At 33.1% G+C, this 21,011-nt stretch overlaps 2 protein-coding genes across 5 annotated transcripts in view; one reads left to right on the top strand and one right to left on the bottom strand.

Moving 5' to 3' along the window:
* Positions 1–21,011, bottom strand: part of LOC105332538 (DNA polymerase subunit gamma-1) — a 60,340-nt gene that overhangs the window by 17,887 nt on the left and 21,442 nt on the right. For 2 of the 3 annotated variants that reach the window (XM_066089236.1, XM_066089234.1), the window contains one exon: positions 18,976–19,366. In XM_066089236.1, coding sequence (XP_065945308.1) covers positions 19,272–19,366 — 95 coding nt within the window. In that variant the 3' untranslated portion in view covers positions 18,976–19,271. Of the gene's footprint in view, positions 1–18,975; positions 19,367–21,011 lie in introns of those variants that run through there. The other variant, XM_066089235.1, reaches the window with a different exon arrangement.
* LOC105332539 (uncharacterized) lies at positions 10,028–18,437 on the top strand. 2 transcript variants are annotated; one of them, XM_066089237.1, is made up of 9 exons: positions 10,028–10,362; positions 13,203–13,407; positions 13,671–13,712; positions 14,098–14,202; positions 15,069–15,224; positions 15,346–15,492; positions 15,729–16,061; positions 17,352–17,687; positions 17,901–18,437. In XM_066089237.1, exons 1-9 carry the CDS (start codon positions 10,315–10,317, stop codon positions 18,155–18,157), a joined length of 1,629 nt encoding a protein of 542 aa, XP_065945309.1. In that variant the 5' UTR covers positions 10,028–10,314; the 3' UTR covers positions 18,158–18,437. The 2 variants fall into 2 exon arrangements, with proteins under 2 accessions (XP_065945309.1, XP_011433470.3); XM_011435168.4 differs by having other exon boundaries at positions 10,033–10,362; positions 13,224–13,407.

Raw genomic sequence — 21,011 nt, forward strand, 5'->3', positions numbered from 1 at the left:
ATTATTTATCGTCATTCTTTGACAAAAAGTATAAAAACAACACAAACCGCAATTACTATACTAATACACTGTATATAAGACCGCGGAACATTAACTGGCAAGATTGGAAATATACAGCTTACGTCAATTATACCCGTTCCTCTGAAGTCATCGGACACAGCTTTGCTTTGCGTATTTATAATATCGCTAATTTTGGATCCTCCTATATTTTCTGATTATATATATACTAACTTATTGATGATAAAAAATAGTCGTTATCAATTGCTTTGCTGATACTAAATAACAGTTTTTCGGTCTATTTAACTTATGCAGCAAGTTAAAAACGCTGAGGTGGATCGAAAATACACTTCCTGGTATAACTAGTTTCAATCCAATGTTTTCTCAGACGTCCGCATGAAGTTGTTCCCGCCCATTTCAAATGTTTTGACTGCAACAGGTGAAATTGACGTAAGCTGTATATTTCCAATCTTGCCAGTTAATGTTCCGCGGTCTTATCGTAAATTTTTCTAATTCTAAATTCTAAACATACTGTAGTTTCTTTCTTGTTCACCTAAAATATTTACCCCATTCAGATTTGATCAGAATTCGAATTTGCATGATGTACCTTGGTGAAAAGCATAATATGCACGTGTTTGAAGGAATTATGCCTTACCATTAGTTTAGTACATGTATATATAATACTACAATATACATGTATAAATTTAAAAAGTAACCATTTTCAGTTGCCTTTGGTTTGACTAAACTAAGAGCAGCGGTTCGTGGTCGTTTCCGTTTACATCAAGTCAAACAAAATTTCATAAAAATAGGTGATAATTTTGGAAATCAATTCGTTAAAAAACCCCATCAAAAATAGGCGAAAGTACAGATTCTTATATTCATAAATCGTACAATGCAACAGGTGACAAAACAAGGAAATCTATTTTTATTTTGCTTTTTGTAGTATCTTCCAATTGGCGAAGCAGGTTCATTTCAACGCAATTTAATTGTTTTGATATTTTAATTGTAAATTTCTATTTCATTGCTATCGTTTTGAATAAAATAGAATATGCTGAAGCAATTGATGCATATCTTCAAGTCCAATTAGAATTTTAAAGTTTATTTAGAATGAGATAATTTTTTCTTTTTTCTTACTAGGTAAATTATTATACCTGCATTGAGTTAAACTAAGACACGTGCTTATACAATTTCTCTGCATGTGCATACACGTATATGTGCAATTTAGATTTATTTAGCGTTATACAGTCTTGCGCATGATCCATCAATCAAAAATTTGCTTTCCTAATTTTTTGGAGAACCTTTTTTGATTTTAATTAGTATTGAATACAACGCCACTGAATTAAATTCCTGATATTTATTACCCCGCATGGAAAATATCTCCATGTCATTTCCCGTAATTTACAACTACGATCCTCCAATGTTTCAATAGAATTCTAGCGGTCCTGTCAAATGGTATGTTTATTGGATGAAAGCGAACATGTAAATCTATTTCTGGGCCCAGGGGTTTCGTCATACTGGCAAATCACGAACCTGCTTTGTCATTCTATTGTTGATTAGATTTTATGGCAGTTTTTTTAGTTTCTTGACCATAAAATGTTTCAAAATGATTTTAAAACCAGACAGATGAATTAGTTCACATGGGTACGATAACATATGAACATGGTTTAGGTTTTTTTTTAAATCAGATGTTTAATTTTTTTATTCTTATCAACTGAAGATCACATTAAAAAAATTAAACAATGTATGTTTAGTATAAGGGAATATTCCACATTAAATACTGAACAGATCATGTTTATCTATGAGATAAATTCTTACATTTGAGAATTGATTCATCTTTGCTTTTACACATGAATGTAACCTCGACTCGAAAAAAAATTAAATTTTAAGATTGCTTACTTTGTAGGTCTCATGTTTTTAAATCGAGAAGGCATTTGAATTAATTTCTATTACTAATGAACTAAGTGAATAATGAAAATGTTTGCCTTTTAATATTTCGCAGACGCTATCTATTATTTCAATTTTTTTTGGGACCTGTTATTCAATACGATATATATGTCTAAGATGGTGACAGAATGAAAATGCCATAAACAATGGTGCATGCTTTTACGCCCGTACAAAATATCCGACAGATTGATGTATGTGTGTTATTCAATGATATAGCGATATATATAATTATATATAATAAAAAAACCATTTTTCATAGTTCATAAACAATGTTCGTCGTCAATGAAGCTATTTATAATCCCATAGAACACTTGAGATTTGAGAACAACGAGTGGCATATGTTTGTAGATTTATCATAATATATACGTCCACATGTACTATTAGAGCAGGTGGCATGAAAACTTCTACAAAACCTTCTGTTTGCAAATACATGTATGTTTAATACCTACAGTATGCATAGCTGGTAAAATTTTATTTCCTTTTCTTGCACAAAACCGTGACAATTTTTGACTAACATTATATGCTCGTATGTTGGTGCTGATATTTAATACTTAGTCTAACATATTATAATTTTTTCTCTGGTGTTTCATTTTGGTTTAGATCTAAAGGTAGGAAGCACTGCAAGAAAATAATAATTAACCTCCATAGCTTGTATCAACACAAAAATGCAATCAACTGTTTACTTTCACATCTCTCTCTCTCTCTCTCTCTCTCTCTCTCTCATTAATTTTTATTTTTTATTGATCAAAACTCGGAATCAGTACGTTACATATAGATAAGAAGCTAATCCTTCCATATATAAGAAGGTGCACACGGCACACCTTTCCGAGTGATGGAAGATTTGGCAGTAAAACACGTCTGTCCGTCGAGTCCGCACTATCCGTGCTCTCACATCTTCGCTAGCCGAGGGCTTCCGATCACACTCCGTTCTCAATAAACACTATATACTGGGAACTACAGGCGCGCACTTGACGTTAAATATTTTTATCATATTAATTAAAGATATATATATATATATATATATATATATATATATATATATATATATATATATATATATATATATATATATATATATATATATATATATATATAAAAGAGTGATGGCAAGATGGAAGGTGGAACGTGTACTCTCAATGTAGCAATTAAAATGTCGATCGTTCATGAAATAATTCAGGCAAAGAAAGAGTATAAAATAAGACACCAGTTAACAATTTTTAAAACATTACTCATCCTCGGTATTTGAATGAATGTTGTCGCTAAACATTGCTGAAAAATGCGGAAATATAGGCAAATTATTAAAAATTAAGAAATGTGTATATACAATGTAGTTGGATAAAATACTCAGTAATTGTACGTAATTCAATGGGTCTATATCCAATATTAAGGTTATTATTATTATAATATTATTATATTATAAACTCGAATTTTTCATCACCTGTAAAGGCAAGTTTATTCCCCCCTTTTACATTGCGACAGTATTTTCAAATTCACAATATGGCACTAGTTAATTTTCCCTACTATAGTCTGTCCCAAGATATTTATGCAGCTCATTTGGATGATTTTCATTAAAAATCCACATACCAATTGAAATAGTTGAAAAGGATAATTTCCAAGATAATTTCATTGACACATTATCATCTCTCACTCAGAAAAAATCACAGGAACGAAAACAGATTCCTTACGGAGATTTTTAATGGGGAATGTTTACATCTTCTCTCCATTCGGAATACACTCGGAATGCATCGTGCAATTTTACAACGTTATCATCCGGGCTTGCTGCAATACAAAATCTCCGTAGACATCACATTTTTTAGCATTGTATTGAAACCTGAAGGGCTAACGGGCGTTTCGACTGAGAAATCTTGGAAATTTTTCATACTTTTGAAGGAACATTGTTTGAACCCTGAGGTATTTATTAATAAAATGCAATTAACCAAAATGTAAATCCAAAATATCTTGGGACAGACAATAGGTATTATTCGTGCAGCCCCACCTTCCGTGTATATCTGTTCTGTCTGAAGGGTCACAGGAAGAGAACATCTGTAATGCATATTGTAGGCAAGCGAACAAGATTTCACTTGATGCATTTTAATTTTATGTAGGAGTCTGACTCTTTCTCCCGAACCCGTGGCCGGAGCGTTATAAATCTCAACAATTCAGGTCGACTCTTTTAATGCCTAAATACAGACATCTGCTGGAAGATCTTTCAAACATTTTTAAGAGTGTCCTTATTACATGTAGGTTAATTTTTAACCCTCTTACATCCGAGATTTCAAGGGAACATAGACAAAAATGGTAAACTTCTCATTCACCAGTTTGTTTGGGACAATTTTTTTTGCATTTAGTTGATAAAATTCCAAAGTATTGTGAAGATAATTGCATATACACTATATGAATAATTTTCAGATGCTACTTTCATCCGACATATACATTTTACTAATAAATTGCTCATGTTAAATCATTTAAATGAAATGTTGAAACATTTAAATGAAATGTTGAAACTGTTGAAACATTTAAACAATAGATTGCTTTCTTTGGTGATTTAATTCATGCGGTAGCGATATTGCAGAAAAAAACCTGCGTTAGAAGGAAAAGCCAATTCTTATATGGGTATCTGTTTGACATCCAAATATTTGGTTGATGAAAGAACTGGCTATAGCTGGTTCGTATAGATTTCAATCCTGTCAGTTTCGACGAAGCTATGAATCACAATCGGTTTGCTAAAGAGATTGAGGAAAAATACTCATCAGTGTATGCAAATATATATTAACATTGAAGTGTTTGTTACGCATGCGCTACCTTAATCAGACTTCATTTGCGATCTTTTGTTAAAATAACATGTTCATATTAGACATGGCTATATAAATCGCATTCATTTGGATGATACCTAGCAATGAATTTACACCAGTGATGCTAGGATAAACTTTCTACTGCCGATATTGCATTTCGTGGAGCCCAATTTGCAGGTTCCAAAAAGTTTACAGGTTGTGTTAGTTGGACAACTTTTAAAAATGTGCATCTCATCACACAAAAAAGTGCCACCATGACAGTAACACAATGTTTCAGCATGTTGTTTATGTACATTGAATAGGCACCCTAGGTGCGTTGTACATAACAGACATTTAATTGGTTTCTGACGTTCATAAAATCTATTAAGAGCATGTCCTTTTCAAGAGTTTTATTCTTTAAGCATGCTTGCATAGATAATGCTTTTAGAGATGTGCAAAAAAGTGCCTGGAAATTAAAGGAAAAGGTAGGTATATATCAGAAGATACACACAAAGCCACACAACGTTATACGATGTAAAGGAAACATATCACATTTCTTGCAGCTTTTCCATGTGCTTGATATATCAACATTGCATTCATATCTCTCAGTAACAATGAACTATAAATGATAATAAAAAGGTATCTGCTCACTCTAAGTGTTCTTATTATATAATATTTACATTCTACTGTGTTTTTCCATTATATTCCGTGATGTTTAAATGCCTCTAAATGAAACTCCTATTCACTGCGTATGAATTTAAGAGTAATTTACATAAGTAGTTCTCAAACAGTGATTTCTAAATTATCGGTTAAAAAAATGTATTTCATGAATGTTGTCAAAACACCATGTTTCATAATTATTCAACATAAGTTGACTTAATTGTTAAGAGCAACATTTCAAGAGTTATTTGTCATGGATTATATTTTCATGCTCGTCGATCTCATCTCAACAGTCTATGTGAAAACCAGTTTAAACCCGTTTTACAAAACAGCTGTTCTTGTTGTTCCTTATTCACTCCCTCCGTGATCTGCACTTTATATCGATTTATTTAAGTAAACAATCGATTTCTTCAGTAAGCGCGTTATTCAATTTGTCTGCTTAGCTGACGGCAGTTATTGACACGACGACGTCAAAAATAAATCATTCAATACTATAATAATATATATTGCGACACACAATTTGCGGAGCTGATTTTTTTTTTAAACCTGGTTCGACCACCACTGCTGCCTTGCATTAGTTTTTTGATCGAGTGTCCATAAGTCTAGATCAACCAAACATAACTGTTTACCTCCTGCTTTCCCATTGTAACTGATGACGTCACATGACTTTCATTAGTCACGTGTACTCGAAAATGCATAATTTAATCTTATGTTATTTAACATAGTTGTTTCCATTTTCCGAAAACCGCATAGAATCTTGGTTATCGCAAGGAGAGTTTCATAAATCAGTGTCAAAGATTCAGACTCTGTGTCTTTATTAACTTTATTAAAGTTACATTGCAAATAGAACATGAGAAGCAAATTTAAATTGATTATAATATATTTTAACCATAACACAAACACAGCAGCTAAAATTAAAGCAAGAATTATCTTGATACTTTCAGAAAATTGCCTGATTATTCCAGGGGGTAAAATAGGGTTGTGTGGGTGAATAAAAAAATGATGTGAATGTTTATAATTAGCAATAGTTAAATATGCAATTTTGATTTGCTAAAACCTGCTTACTGTAGCATATCCCAACCATATTCAAGAGAGTTCCACTGCTCTTTTCAAAACTTAGGAATTTTTTGGAGATTGCATTTGACCATTTTTCGAACATCTTCGATATATCAATTGCCGCTGGCACGGTACGTACAACTGAATAGGTTATGTTTTATGTAATCAAATTTAATACAGGATCTTGCATCAAATTGGGTGAAAAAAAAACTTTGATTATCTGCAAGATGGTGTAATTTTTAACCTTTAACCTCAATTTTTAAATGTAATATCGCTACTTTGAAAAGGTTTTTGAGGATGATTCTTTCATATATTGCTTTGTATAAAATCTCTCTCTCTCTCTCTCTCTCTCTCTCTCTCTCTCTCTCTCTCTCTCTCTCTCTCTCAAATGGTTATTATTCTGGAAATTCAGCAATGGTGCTGGCCCTGAGACCAATAACTAAAAGTTTTGATTGAATCATAGACTGTTGACTATTACTCCTATGTTAAGTATAGAGTACTAGTGTCCACAGTAGATATTGGTATCAGCTTAAACTATAGATCATTTAAAATTTTGACTTTGGTGTATTCTCAATAAATGTTCGTGATGCTTAAATTAACATGTGTATTCTTCCTTTACTGAGTATAACCTTTTCAAAAGAAAAAGTATGCCAAATATATTTTAGATGTACCTTACAATTTTTAATATTACATTACTTTAACAGATTTTGATCGCGGCCATACATTTTCTTTAAGATTTCAGTTTTTATCATAGAACTGTACATCGGGGAAAAGAAATGAGCAACGTTTAGGAAAATACAATGTATATGTGTCATGGTTACACACACATATATACATGTTTATATATATATCATCATCTATAACATTTAAGTAAATACACTGTATTAACACAGCTAAACTTTCTCAAAGAATCTTACGTATACGTACTTCTGTATAGCTTCAGAAAATACTATTTTAAAGCCTTAGATTAGATTTAAACTAAGTACAACCTCCCATCAATTGTCAAACAAAAACCGGTCCGTAATTAAGAAAATAAATAAGTTCGAAAACTAGAAAACAAAAGATTAAAATGATGTTATGATTTTTTTTCCGCGGATTGTCACAAAACAAGATCAAACAAAAATTATACAGTGTTCCTGCGATGCATTACACCTTCTACAATTAATCAAATTTACTGCGTTTTGTTTCATCAAATTTATCTTTTCTTACCATGAACACTCATGACAACAACAACAAGTGTACGCTAAAAAATTTAGTAATGTATTTTGTGTCAAATAACTGTCAAAATTAATCTTTTTAAAAAAGTGGGCCGGGTTTTAGAGCTCTGTATTTGAATTGTACAGTTTGACAAATAATATTAATATAATTTATCATCACTGTCATGTAAATACTACATATTAATGATATATTCTTTATAAAAAAAATTGTATTATTCTAATATATATATATTTAAATGGAAAAAATAGAATAGAGCATACTAAGTAAATATGAAGAAATTTTATACAGGTTAAGTTTAAACTGTTAAAGAAATTCACGTTATTGATCCAAACATATATATATGTTCCACTACTTTTAAAAACTTGTAAACCATAAACTTCCACATGGTTTCAAAGGATGGTTCTGATAGAAGATTTAGAGTAAAAGAATTATTAAAATATAAAATAAAGAGCGATATAGTATTTAGTCCATTAAATATCTATCCAAAATATGCAGGTCTTAGTTTTTGCGAGATTCGCAGCCTCTTTATATAAGCCCCTTTTTTACCAATAAAGATCGTCTATGGCCTTTTTGCATTTGCAAAAAAAATAAATATATATATCTAAAGCTATCGGAATCAAGAAATATAAAAACTGGAAATTTTTTGAATTGGAGTCACTGTGATGCAGTTTAAACAGTCTAGTCGGACTCCAAAAACGGAGTCAACGGAAGTAAATTCTGCAAGCATTTTGGACTTCGTTTTCGGAGTCTTCGCATGCGCACTTCTACAAAATATGGCGATTTTTCGATGATAACGTGAGGTCTACAAAAAATCATCTTGCAAAGTGCGGCATGTGTTTGCAGACTTCTAACATGTTCTGAAGGACCACGGAAATAATCTACAGATCGGTTAAACGAGTTCTATCTATACATACCTAATAAAACACAAACTAATTTAAAAACTCTGCTATTTGTCTACTGAAGAGTGACTGAAAGTTAACTGACATAACTCTGCCATTCAATCATTTCTCCAGATTTTCCAAAATACCATTCAGTTGACCATAAAATCGTCAGAGTTTCATCTTGTGAACAAAACAGTGTATATAGTAATACATGTCCAAGATGAGCACATACTCGGCATATTTACATTCATCAAAAGATTTTCCAGTCAGTCTTTGTTCAGCAACAGATTTCGGTTAATATACGTTTGCATTTGGTAGTAAGTATTTGGTTAGTATACATGTATTTGGTTAGTATATTTTTAAGGTACATGTAAATTCAGGCAAACCAGCTTAAAATACGGGGACTATGCAAACTGTCTAGTCATATTTAATCTTACGTTGTACAGAACTTATGTGTTGTGAGATATTCAAATTAATTTCTTTTTAGAAATCATTAGGCTTTTAAGTAATAACTGTCAATTAAGATAAAGATATTGAGATTCGCATATATATATATATATATATATATATATATATATATATATATATATATATATATATATATATATATATATATATATATATATAAGAGAGAGAGAGAGAGAGAGAGAGAGAGAGAGAGAGAGAGAGAGAGAGAGAGAGAGAGAGAGAGAGTCTTAAATATGAATGATACTTCTCCAGGAAATAACAGGGTTGTGACTAAAATTCATTTGAAACACACCACAAGACGACTATAGCAGTTTCAATATTTTCAAATCTTATCGTAGGATAATAATAACTGTATATTTGTCATTTACACAGAATGTTAAAAAATAAACTAAATAGCTTACATTTAAATTCAAATGTACACCTGTTAAAATTTGGTGTAATATTTTAATTTGTTTAGGAATTTTAAGACCTGTCAAATAAAATGTCATCATAGAGCCACTCTGTGGAAACCTATTAGCCTATAACATTTGCAAGTCGTTGTCTTTTTGTTTTCGCGTGCCATAAAAATGCATCGATCATGTCCAAACCAAGGGACGCTTCGACTTCAAATGATAAATTATAATTCCGACGATGTTGTCCTTCTATTTTTAAAACTACAAGCAATAAACGAAGACCACATGAACACAGTCCACTAATTATAGCGCTGGGCCGACCAAAACTAAGAACCACCACAGTTCCCGTATTATGGAGGTACACCGTGTTGTCATCAGTGTAAAACATCATTAAAGGCATTAAAAATTGGAAACATTCTGTTTTATTTCAAAATTGTAATAATGTGAGCGCTGAGAGGCGAGTCCTGATTGATAGCAATGACAAGGTAGCTATATGCGAAACTGCTTTCAGAAACGCCCACCGATTGATGCCATTGCCCTGTTAGTCACCACAGTTCTTCCGGGAAAAAAAGGCTAGCTAGATTTTTTGCGAAAAAGACTTCGAAAAACATGTTATCCATACCTGAAAGTCTTTCCTAAAGTGAATTCTTTAGATATGGGATGTTTTACAGAGAAACTTCGACTTATATGTCCGTAAAGTGCCGATATGCAGGTTAATCAGACTTTGTGATCTATCAACTATTTATTGCTTTAGAGAAAACTGATCAAGCGTGCTGCCTTGTTATCATTGTAGTACGATAAGGACATTGAGAGCTGGAGATTTTATCACTTGAATGAATCCAGCCCTGGGACCCTTGTTTGGGCTGAAAACTAAAAAAAGGAAAATCTGAGTAAGCTGAGATATGTGCGAGGTGTAGTTGCCCAGTCATGAGCGAGGCATCAGGCCACCCTATCGGGAATGGTCAGTCCATCAATGTAAGTAATCAACAGTTTCAATGTTGGGGGGGGGGGGGGGGGGGGGGTAGTAATAATGATAATAATAATAATGCTATTTGTACTGATACAAGTTACTAAAATGCTATTATCAAAATTATTATCATAATAGTTTTAATTATAGTAAAATAGAAAACGAATGATCAAAGTGACTACTTTTACGCTTGTTTTATAAGATATTTATTTTATATCACTTTTTAAAATCTTTTATGCGTGGTTTACATAAACGTGAATCACATTTTGCTTTTTGAATACATCTGTCAAATTTTTTATTCACTAATCATATCAAGGATGTATCTGTTATTGACAAATGTTTTGAAGTTCGGTCAAAAATGTTAAGATGCATTGATGTATTTTGTTTTCCCTTTAATAATATGATTTATTATATAAAAAAAAAATAAATGAATGATTACACTCCTAGACATGAATATATGATTTTAAAAAATAATGATGAATTGTTCATCGATTCATCAATGTGAAATTAAGGGAACAAAGAAGCTCAAAACAACAGGTTAAAAATCGTTTTTTGGGATAAAAAAAAAAACCCCAGTAAGAATTATTTTGTTCAAACCCATACATTTACTTTGGGTTAGTTTGTGAGGGATACTTTAAAGGCATACCAAAAGTTAAATTTTGTGTCATTTCGTAGATTCATTAAATTGAAAATGTTATCTCCATTTCTAAATGAGATATTTCTATTATTTATACCAAGTGGTATCCTCGATAAATACTTCTGCGCCTGTTACAGAAATTCCTGACCGTAACAATGACCAACTGTGACCGAATGACCACAAAACAACCGCCTGTGATCTCTGATCAGAACTTTACGCTTTATTAGTTGTTGCCGAGGGGTTCCGATTACAACAGAGATAAATGGAAAGGCAACGTGGTTTTTACCACCTGTGTCCATCGAGCATGCATATGGTTAATAAAATCTACCTCATGAATGATTCTATCTTTAAATAAAATCACTTCTCACGTTGAACATTGCATGTACACAATTTCCAGTTCAAAAATATCTTTTCTATTAATTTTTTTCATAGTTCCAACATAAATCATAAAACGATCTGAATGTGCTAATAATTCCCGTATTGTTGTGCGATGATTGTCAATTTGGTCCTGTTTTATTAATTAATAACCTTGTGCTGTCAGGGCGGATAAATCAACTGAAACTGTTTTAATTTAATTCAATATTTCCGCCTCTGGTTGACCTATAAAGTCAAAGAATCCTCATTTCAATATCATTAAATACAGGAAATCATAAAAGGGTTCGATTATAAAAAATTATACACCTAGTTTCACATTTTAATCGTTATAAAAAAACTGACCGTGAATGAACTAACCCAGGATGACCGGCTGGATTAAATATCGGTGGTTTGAAGTAAGTTCGCAAAATTTATATGTTTATCGATTAATGTTAAAATGTGAATTGATTTCGTTAAAAACAACACCTTTCTCGTTTATTAGCATTGAATCACATTCCGTTCTTTTTTTTGTAAGACGCAAATCTATATCGAGTGGAAGACAATTAATTTATTTCAGCGAGACTGATTAATATTTATAAGTGTGCAATGGTGCAACTAAATTGCATGAATGCAATATAAGGGCGTTGACAATTCCAAGGTCCACTATTTGATTTTGTAACTGGACCAAAATATCGGATTTCATCGATGAAAAAATATTGCCAAAACAAACACATGTATCAATTTGACATTATTGGTAGTTCAATTAGTTAAGACTATACCATTATAACTTTAAAGTTTTAAAATTTGTACTTTTCTATCTCGCTATTCAAGTTTTGTAACTGGATTAAAATATTTGTAATTCATAGCAAGCAATCATAATTACAGTTATCAAGTTTACATCTTCATTCTTGTCCGTCGTCAAATAACCTACTAGCTCCCATCCCAATGCAAATCGAGTACGTATATTTATATGAAATAGATTCTATTTGAAATATTTATTGTGCATCATTGTATAATATTTCATTATCCTTTAGGTACATACATGACTTAGCAAAATTATTAAAGCCGCGCAAAGGTATTAAATCCTTTTTTGTTTTTAATTTAAAAAGAAAGAAACCGAACAAGAGGGAAAAATACAACTCTCTATTTTTGATGTTTATTCCTGTATCTTTACCGTTACAAGAAGATTTAAACGAATGGAAGATAAAAATCAAAATCTTTTATACATCTGTATTGACTTATTAATTACATGTACATATGCATCGCATTTGTTAGTATGTTAGTTATTGTTAGTATGCTATAGAAGGGGATGAGGATTCATTTGCGAGAATTGAATATCGTCATACCTGCGAATTCTCATTAATTCGTTAAAAAACAAATTATAAAACTGTTTCATCATTCATTTGCAAGTGATATGATAATAAGATCCATTTTGAATGAACAGATAACAGATTAGTTCTAATTCTGAAAGCGCAGATTGCCACCTTTGCCCCTTTTATGTAGATCGCATACCAAGTGTAAACCACTTTTCATACACCTTAGCTCACTCAAAATTCATCGTCATGCCAAGTATGTAAATCATACATACATGAAAATGCGTTCATACATATAAAAAAGAATTTATATGTTATCAAAATAATTAGATTAATTTTGTCGTATGCTAAATGACTCTTCCCTAAATAAACGTTTTATTCACGAAGATGCGTATTAGTAAAAGCTATTTCTTCACGCGACCTTTATCGTTCGGTTCTGTTTGGAGATCAAGAAATGTCGAGAATCTTTAAAATGAATAAGGAAAAGACCAAAAAATCTACTGACCTGAAGACCTGCTCAAGACAGTTATTCAAATTTGTTCAGGTTGAAATGAACGTTTTGCAGGACTGCACCAGCAAGGCAATGAAGTCACGTGATCATATGCAGAGCAACATTTTCATGCGAGGATTCCGGAAGCCGAGAGAAAACAGGAGCCGGTGGTACATCCTCTTTGCAGCTGCTGTGCTGATTATTTCGCTGATAGTTGTTGCTATTACGTTGGCAATACATTTTGGAACCAGTAGTAACGGTAAGGGGTTAAGTCTTCAAAATTATCGACTATCAATTTTGTTTTCATCTTTTTTTAACACCGAAAACAGTTATAAGATTTTGTTGTTGTTGGTTCGTTATGCATTGCATATCTCTCCAGGTTTGAACATATGGCACGTTTCCAATTTCAATTGATCGATAACCTTTTTAAAAAAGTTCACCATTACCTTATTATAATTAATATTCTTTTCCATAAAACAAACTTTAGTCTTAAAATCTTATGTACATTAAATTTACGTTTAGATGATAAATTCAACGAGGGGCAAGTGGAGACCTTTCACCTCGGTAAGTTCTGTCATTATTAAACATTTGTTCTCTGTTTTGTTTCCTCAATAAACATTACTACTGGCATTTCATTTTAAGCCACTCAAAGAGGCTAGCTCTTTAAGATCGTAACCATCAGATCTACATGTAAATTCTCACATATGACTATTTAAGTTTAAATTTTTATTTGTTAAAGAAAAAACCATATTTAGCTTTAAAATTGAAACATTTTCCTTTCTTAATACAGAGCTCTTCTTATCAAGAAGATAAATACAGTCTTAAAATTGTCACAACCATCCAGCCACTTTAATAGAGTTTTAAAAACAACGTCGCTCAAATGATTAAATATAACTAAAACGTATAATCATTTTATCAGGTGTACACATTTACTAATATTTTGTTCTAGGCCCATCGAGCAAAGGTTCTACAGTCCAACCCACAACTAGAGGACAGATCCTCACAAAACTCACCTCAAACTACCCATCTACCTCAAACGAAGCGACCTCTTCCGGTAAATATCATTTAAGACTTTCGAAAGCACACAATCAGATTCTTTATAATTAAAAAAGTGTTTATCACGAATCAAAGTTTCGAAGTTAAGTACAAGAATCATGCGCGGATCCAGAAAATTTTTCCAGGGGGGGGGGGGGTCTGAAGGATAATTGTGTTCGCCAGGGGGGGTCCGAGGCATATTTTCGCGATAATTTTACTATGTAAATTTAATAAATTTTCATTTTCCAGGGGGGGGGGGGGGTCGGGACCCCCCCGACCCCCCCCCCTCTAGATCCGCGCATGAGAACCATCTCTAATGCACAAGATTTAACTATAATTATGCACAAAATGAAGATAATACATTTTACTTTAAACAACATTAAAATTCCGAAGTCTTTACAAAACTAATGACCTAAGACGGACTGTTAGAGGAGGTCTATAACGTTTGCTAAAAATTCTGACCGCGAGCCATTTCCTGGTTTGTCTCACGTGACGTATGTGGTTTACTAGTTTGACATATTTTTAATTAACAACAGAAGTGACCTGTGCGGTTTTAATTATCTAATGGTCACAAATTACTGTTGTACAAGAAGAAATCCGTGTAGGTACATGTGTCATTCTGTTTGCAAAAAAACAAAAACAACAAGGAAGTTAATTCTGTCATTACAATGTACACCAGAACACAATGTGTTGTGAAAAATCAAGGATTTAAATTTACACTTTAACTTAATCTACATGCTTTTATTTACTTTTTTAAAAACGTTCATATTTCAGTTTCGAGAAATTGGTGACGTTTATGGCCTTTTCTGTTTTCAGCAGTAGAATTTTCAACTAAGTCTTAGTACAATGTATATTCTAATATATCGGAACGTCTCATTTTTTTAGGATCATCGCCGTTCGTGCCAACGACAATTTCTTCAACAGAAGTTCACTCGAACAAGCAGACGACAAAAGTCGTCAGCCGACAGCCCTCTGTAAGTGAGCAGACGACAGGTACAGTGACCACCGGAAGTAAAACAAAGACCGACTACACAACCACCGGTAATCCAGTCTATTTACCGCATGCAGCATTAACTCTTTTAAAATCAACAATCCCAAAAGATAAAAGACCGTTCTTCGTTAAAACTGATAACAATGTGATTTTAATACTTCGGTGTTTCAGACCAAAAGGAAACGTCTCAAACTCAAACTACCTCAACGAGCTCTCGGACTTCCACTGCCTCCGCTTCTAGCGACCAAACGTCACAAACAACCAAGCCAGTTTCTCAAGGAATCACAGAAACTGTCACCGAGTACCCGCTCAGACCAAGTAAGCTACCCCACTATTAGGATCCACGTTGTTCAATGTGTATTTCGACAGCATTGCCAGTGCATAGCAATCTCATTGATTTTACCATAGCGTCATTATTTCATCTTGGGATAACTTATCTGAGGACCTCACCCGTTAAATCTAAGATATACTTGTTTCAATTTAAATTGGAATAATTATAACAAAACTGCATCTACTTCTTCATGCATTTAAATACAGTATAATTTTTTTCTTAGCTTTATCCGTCCAAAGTAACGACATCGATCTACCCTATTCCAACTCCATCTTAACCATCAAGTGTGTCACAATGTATGCCAGAAATTGGCAGGAAATGAGCATCTCCCATGAATTGGAAGACACCAAATCTACAACACTGGTTGTGGTTAGTTGGAATCTAGGATCGCCAAGCGTAAACATCAACTCCAACTTCACGTCAGAGGTCAGCTATAAAGAGGACGCCCTGTTACTGACCATTCACTCTAAAGAGGTGGACTGTTCATACCTGGGAAAATACACCTGTCGGTTAGCTTTACCTGGGCAAAACTACCAAAATACCACCAGTGTCAAAGGTACCTTGATTGAAATAAAGCTGCAGTATCAGACTGCATTGTATTATAAAGTCGACATGAACCCCTGAAATATCCACTGAAGTTTTTTTTATTGTCAAATATGAGTTATCAAAGCCAGATAATTGACGTCTTTGCATTGTATAAAACATTCACCTCTGCCTAAAAATAAGCGGAAAATATTTCGACCGCGATCAAGGCGAATTGGCAGGAAACATCATTTATGTTAAACGATCCTTGATTAAAGCTATTAATGCAATTATTATACGGTGGTGTAACCGCAGTAGTTTCTAAATTTCTTCTATTAGTACATGTAGGTAGGATAATTAAATGCTACTATGTAACTTAATTTTATAAATGTTACATGCAGTTGCTATTATAGAATTAGATTCAGTAAAAAAAAAGAAAAAGATTATATAAATAGTGCCTGTTTGGGAGGGTAACAGTTGAAATTGACACCCCGAGAAAACCATTGTCAACGGAGAAAATTTTACTACCTTTATACAGGAATAACGTGAATTCTACAGCGAACCGGACGCGCATAATTTTCGCGCATGTAACAATTTTTAATGTTACCCGTTGCTAAGCGTGTTGCTAACGCTGAGGGTAATAGAACGGATTATGAACTGCGTCTTAACCAATCAGATTTCAATATTTAACATGAAAGTATAACAAAACAATATAACACATTGTTATAGAAGAGTGCAAATACATTTGTACACTGAATCTAAAATACCAGTAGTACACAAAAACAACGGAGAAGAGAGAGTGACATCTAGAGCTAGCGATGTAATGAGACCTTGGTCTCTAACTGTTTCATCCTTGTGACCAACTTCTGTCATCGTTTGTTTCCTTCTGTGTGTTCATCTATCATTCAAACAATGGAAAAAAATAGCATTCACTACATTCTTTATATACTAATTAAATTTTTGAAAAATGTTTTAAAGCAAATTTTCAAAAATGCTAAGTACTATTACTAAGTTCTGTCTACAAGTGAAATACAAAATATGAATGTCAAATTTCTCTCCGTGTTTAAATTAAGAAAATGGGGATTAAAAATTTGTTTGAGTTCTGACGTACAATTATTCATATGTAAAGGCACCAAGGTTGACGCCGTGTCGTTGTACCTTTTCGTATATCAATGATTCATATGTGACATATCACGTATAAAAATGCAAATAATTCTTTGCAAGTCATTTACTTTGCATTTCTGCAATATGAAGATCTTTTTCATAGCTTAGTGTTTTTTGTTTATTTTCATAATAAAAAATATCGTTGTTTTCATCTTTTCAGCCGTCAATAAAAAAGACTCAAAACCCAAACTAACAGTATCGACAAGCGTCGTTGAAAATAACGCAGCCACCATCAAATGTTCCATGGAACTGAACGAACCGAACGTCACCATCGCTTACAAGTTCCGGCCGCCTGGATTGGATAAATACTTTAACCTTAGTCTGAGCCCTAACATTACCCGGACCTGGACCGGATGCTCCCTCCAAATAGAGAGTACCCTGACGATGGTGTCCAAGATGCACGATAATGGATCGGTGTTCATGTGTGAGGTCACTTCCTATCATAATAACGTCATCAAAACCTATACAGCAGAAGCCGAATTTCATGTCATATCAAGTAAGTATTTGGACGATTCCAAAGATTTCAAATTCTTATTTTTATTTTTTCAACTTGTTCTACATGTATCTATTTAATATTTACCAATCATTCGAAATGTTGTCAACATAAATAAGTAAAAATTCGATTACGTAGTGGAGATGGCAGAAAAAAAGTGTAATTAACCCGTACAAGTTCAAGTATAATTTATGTATTAAATATATTTTTTTTCAGAAACATACTGCGATGACAAGAATACGTATGCCCTTTACCCCCACCCTTACGAGAGCTGTAACGGTGTGATATACTGCTATGTGGGCGGACCGCGGGTCTACAAGATCAACTGTGGTGCCGGCTATTGCTACGATACCACCAAGACAAACTGTGTTAAAATGGACAACACTTCGGACGATGTATCTTCTGTAATTACAGAAACCACTACCACTGGCGCCCAAACAACAAAGTCAACGACCGAATCAGGAAGTATATAAAAGAGGGAGAAAAAAAACCTTTGTGGATATGCAATGAGGTGCTCGCTAACGAAGAGGTGATACAGAATTCTTCTGCATGTCACAAAAATATTCCTGGTTCTTTGATGTTTAAGCTGTAAAGAACACGGAAAAACGACTGTTTTTACTATTTTGGAGATATGGGCTCTCCATCTTGACCAAAATCCTGTTACTTTCTAGTAAAAGTTTAATTGATGAGAGGTTTAGTCGGTCCACCGATTTGTGTTGAAGCTCTCAAACCCGGAAACGTTCGGTCTTACCATGTGAAAAAAAAAGAACGTGAAAGAAAAAAGAAAGTGAAAACCTATCTTTTGTAGTGTGTTGGTGAAGGATTTCTGTAGACTTCTTCTTCACAAGTAGAGATATTAATCGCTGTTTACAATTAAAGTTCATCAAGATTAATAGGATCATACGCCACTCTGGTGACAGTTATTATACAACATATGGTAGGCTTTTATAGAAAACTGAAAATAGCATGGCAAAAAATAGAGCAATAGGTGGAGTGTACGGAAAATCAATGTCATTGCCTTCTCTCCCAGAGACATTCCTGTTTCATCTCGATCATGCGAAACATAAAACTGTTAATTTATTTTTACTTGCTGTCAAAAAGAAATCCAACTGTTTTGCAGTCCCGTCGTCCCTATGTGTTTATGAATAAATAATACCACACATATGGCTTGTACTGTTATTTTGCTGGTCCAAAAACTGACACCTTGTCACTTATATGACGGCATTCTTCAAAATTAACGTCTACTTTGTTCTGATAAATGCGTATCAATCAAAAGGCACCAACAAACGTGAAGTTTTTGTACTTTTATTGAAAATACAATATACTTTTGCAAAAAGTACAGTTATAACGGTAAGCAGTGCAAATAAACAACAACAAAAGGGTTAAAACTTCTCAACCTGTGAGAGTGTCCAGTTCTAAACAAACAAAACATTTTTAGCACCGGTCCAAGGATTTGAATATAACAAGATTTCGTTAAAAAAAACGAACATCGCTCCTATCATTGGGAACGGTACAAATACGCCAATGCAAATAAAAAGTAAATTAAACATATATCTAAAACGCGTCAGAACTATTTAAAATTCACTTTTAGGCAAATTCGGTCTTTCTTTCTTGCAATTCCTCCGCAGCACTAAGCGACCCGTTCGTGATTTGTAATGTCTGGTAAATGTCTTGTCCCTCGCCTGAAATAAAATGAGAAGTTGCAGCGAAAAATAGCATGTGGTGAACCAGACATGCTGTATACGTCACCGCTGATCCCAACAAAATGCCAGGCCCAACCTCAAATACAGAATGCAATTTATGAAAAATTTCGTCTTCTTGTGAGAAAAGTGGTCATCTTAATGAGTTAACTGGCTTTTGAGACAGAAAACTTAGGTCAAAATAGTATTATGTGCAAGTACATGTGTTATCGCCAATAATACAAATAAACATTCATCGAAGCCTGAAGAACCGCATTTCCGAGACTGAAATTTCAAAGAAAATTATTTTTTCTTTAAAATATGCATACTTATCAATGCTTCGTCAAGAATGTTGTGGTTTGGTTTGGTAATGAATAATCCATATTTTAATTAAAAGACCCAGATGTTAAAAATAAATATCTTAATATTGCAGAGAAGAACAGACACAGCCGGTCCAAGATCTGATTCCCCCCAAATAGCTAAAACATTCCCACAAGAAATGCACCTTAATTTACAGTGTAAATTAGTTTATGGGCACAACTGGCACATTCCATGAGATTGGATTTGGTTCATGTTTCATTGATTTGAGTAACTTTTTTATGGAATATATTTGATTTATTGCCCGAATTATGGGCATGTAAGAAATTTTACTTTGAATATATTAGAGTTGCAATTAAAACACAAAATTCGCTTTTCCACATTCCAAGTTTGCCTCGCTCATGTACAGTAAAATGTACATACCAGATAGTCGTGAACAGTTTACTTGGCATCAAAGAATACATTTAAGAGGGCTTGATGGTCGTGGCCATTTTTAGACTGTATTGATCTCCTTTAAAAGGAGAGCTTTATATAAGAATATACGAAAATGCCCAAATCTAAAAGGCAAAATATATGAACTTTTTCTTTACTATTATATTAGTTTATAGTATAAGACATCACATCTAAAAAATTAAGGAAGATCTTAACATGGTTAATTTGTTGACAAGAAGCCTCCTTAAATGAACAACTTATGACGAAATAATTCTTCTACATCACAAAGACTGTAACTTTAGAGGGATCTGTCATTGAAATAGAAATCACTTTCAATTAATGCATTGTAAAAAATGCTCCATAAAAAAATTGAACACTATATGCAGAAATACAAATTCTGAAAATGATATGAAAATCTGGCAGATTTCCAAAACATAGCCCTAAGGCCTGATATTCTAAAATTGAAATCTTTGTGTCAACCCTTAGGAAAAGCGATCGTAAATAACCGAATCTATAATTGAAATTGTGAAAAACTCATCCAGCTGCATAAAATCTAATTAAAGAAATCTGGGGTGGAAAGTAATCAAACTTACTCTGCTTAGTGGTAACAAGGAGCTGAGGTATTGTACATGTACTTATAACCTTGACCTTTAAAAGGAGAGCTTTATATAAGAATATACGAAAATGCCCAAATCTAAAAGGCAAAATATATGAACTTTTTCTTTACTATTATATTAGTTTATAGTATAAGACATCACATCTAAAAAATTAAGGAAGATCTTAACATGGTTAATTTGTTGACAAGAAGCCTCCTTAAATGAACAACTTATGACGAAATAATTCTTCTACATCACAAAGACTGTAACTTTAGAGGGATCTGTCATTGAAATAGAAATCA

Source organism: Magallana gigas, chromosome 6, assembly GCF_963853765.1.
Source record: "Magallana gigas chromosome 6, xbMagGiga1.1, whole genome shotgun sequence".
Lineage (NCBI taxonomy): Eukaryota > Metazoa > Mollusca > Bivalvia > Ostreida > Ostreidae > Magallana > Magallana gigas.

Bases quoted from the DNA above. Each gene is read 5' to 3' on its own strand.
- LOC105332539 (XM_066089237.1), top strand. From the start codon at position 10,315: ATGAGCGAGGCATCAGGCCACCCTATCGGGAATGGTCAGTCCATCAAT. The intron at 16,062-17,351 runs GTACCTTGATTG...TCATCTTTTCAG, and splicing joins AAATACCACCAGTGTCAAAG to CCGTCAATAAAAAAGACTCA. The intron at 17,688-17,900 runs GTAAGTATTTGG...ATTTTTTTTCAG, and splicing joins CGAATTTCATGTCATATCAA to AAACATACTGCGATGACAAG.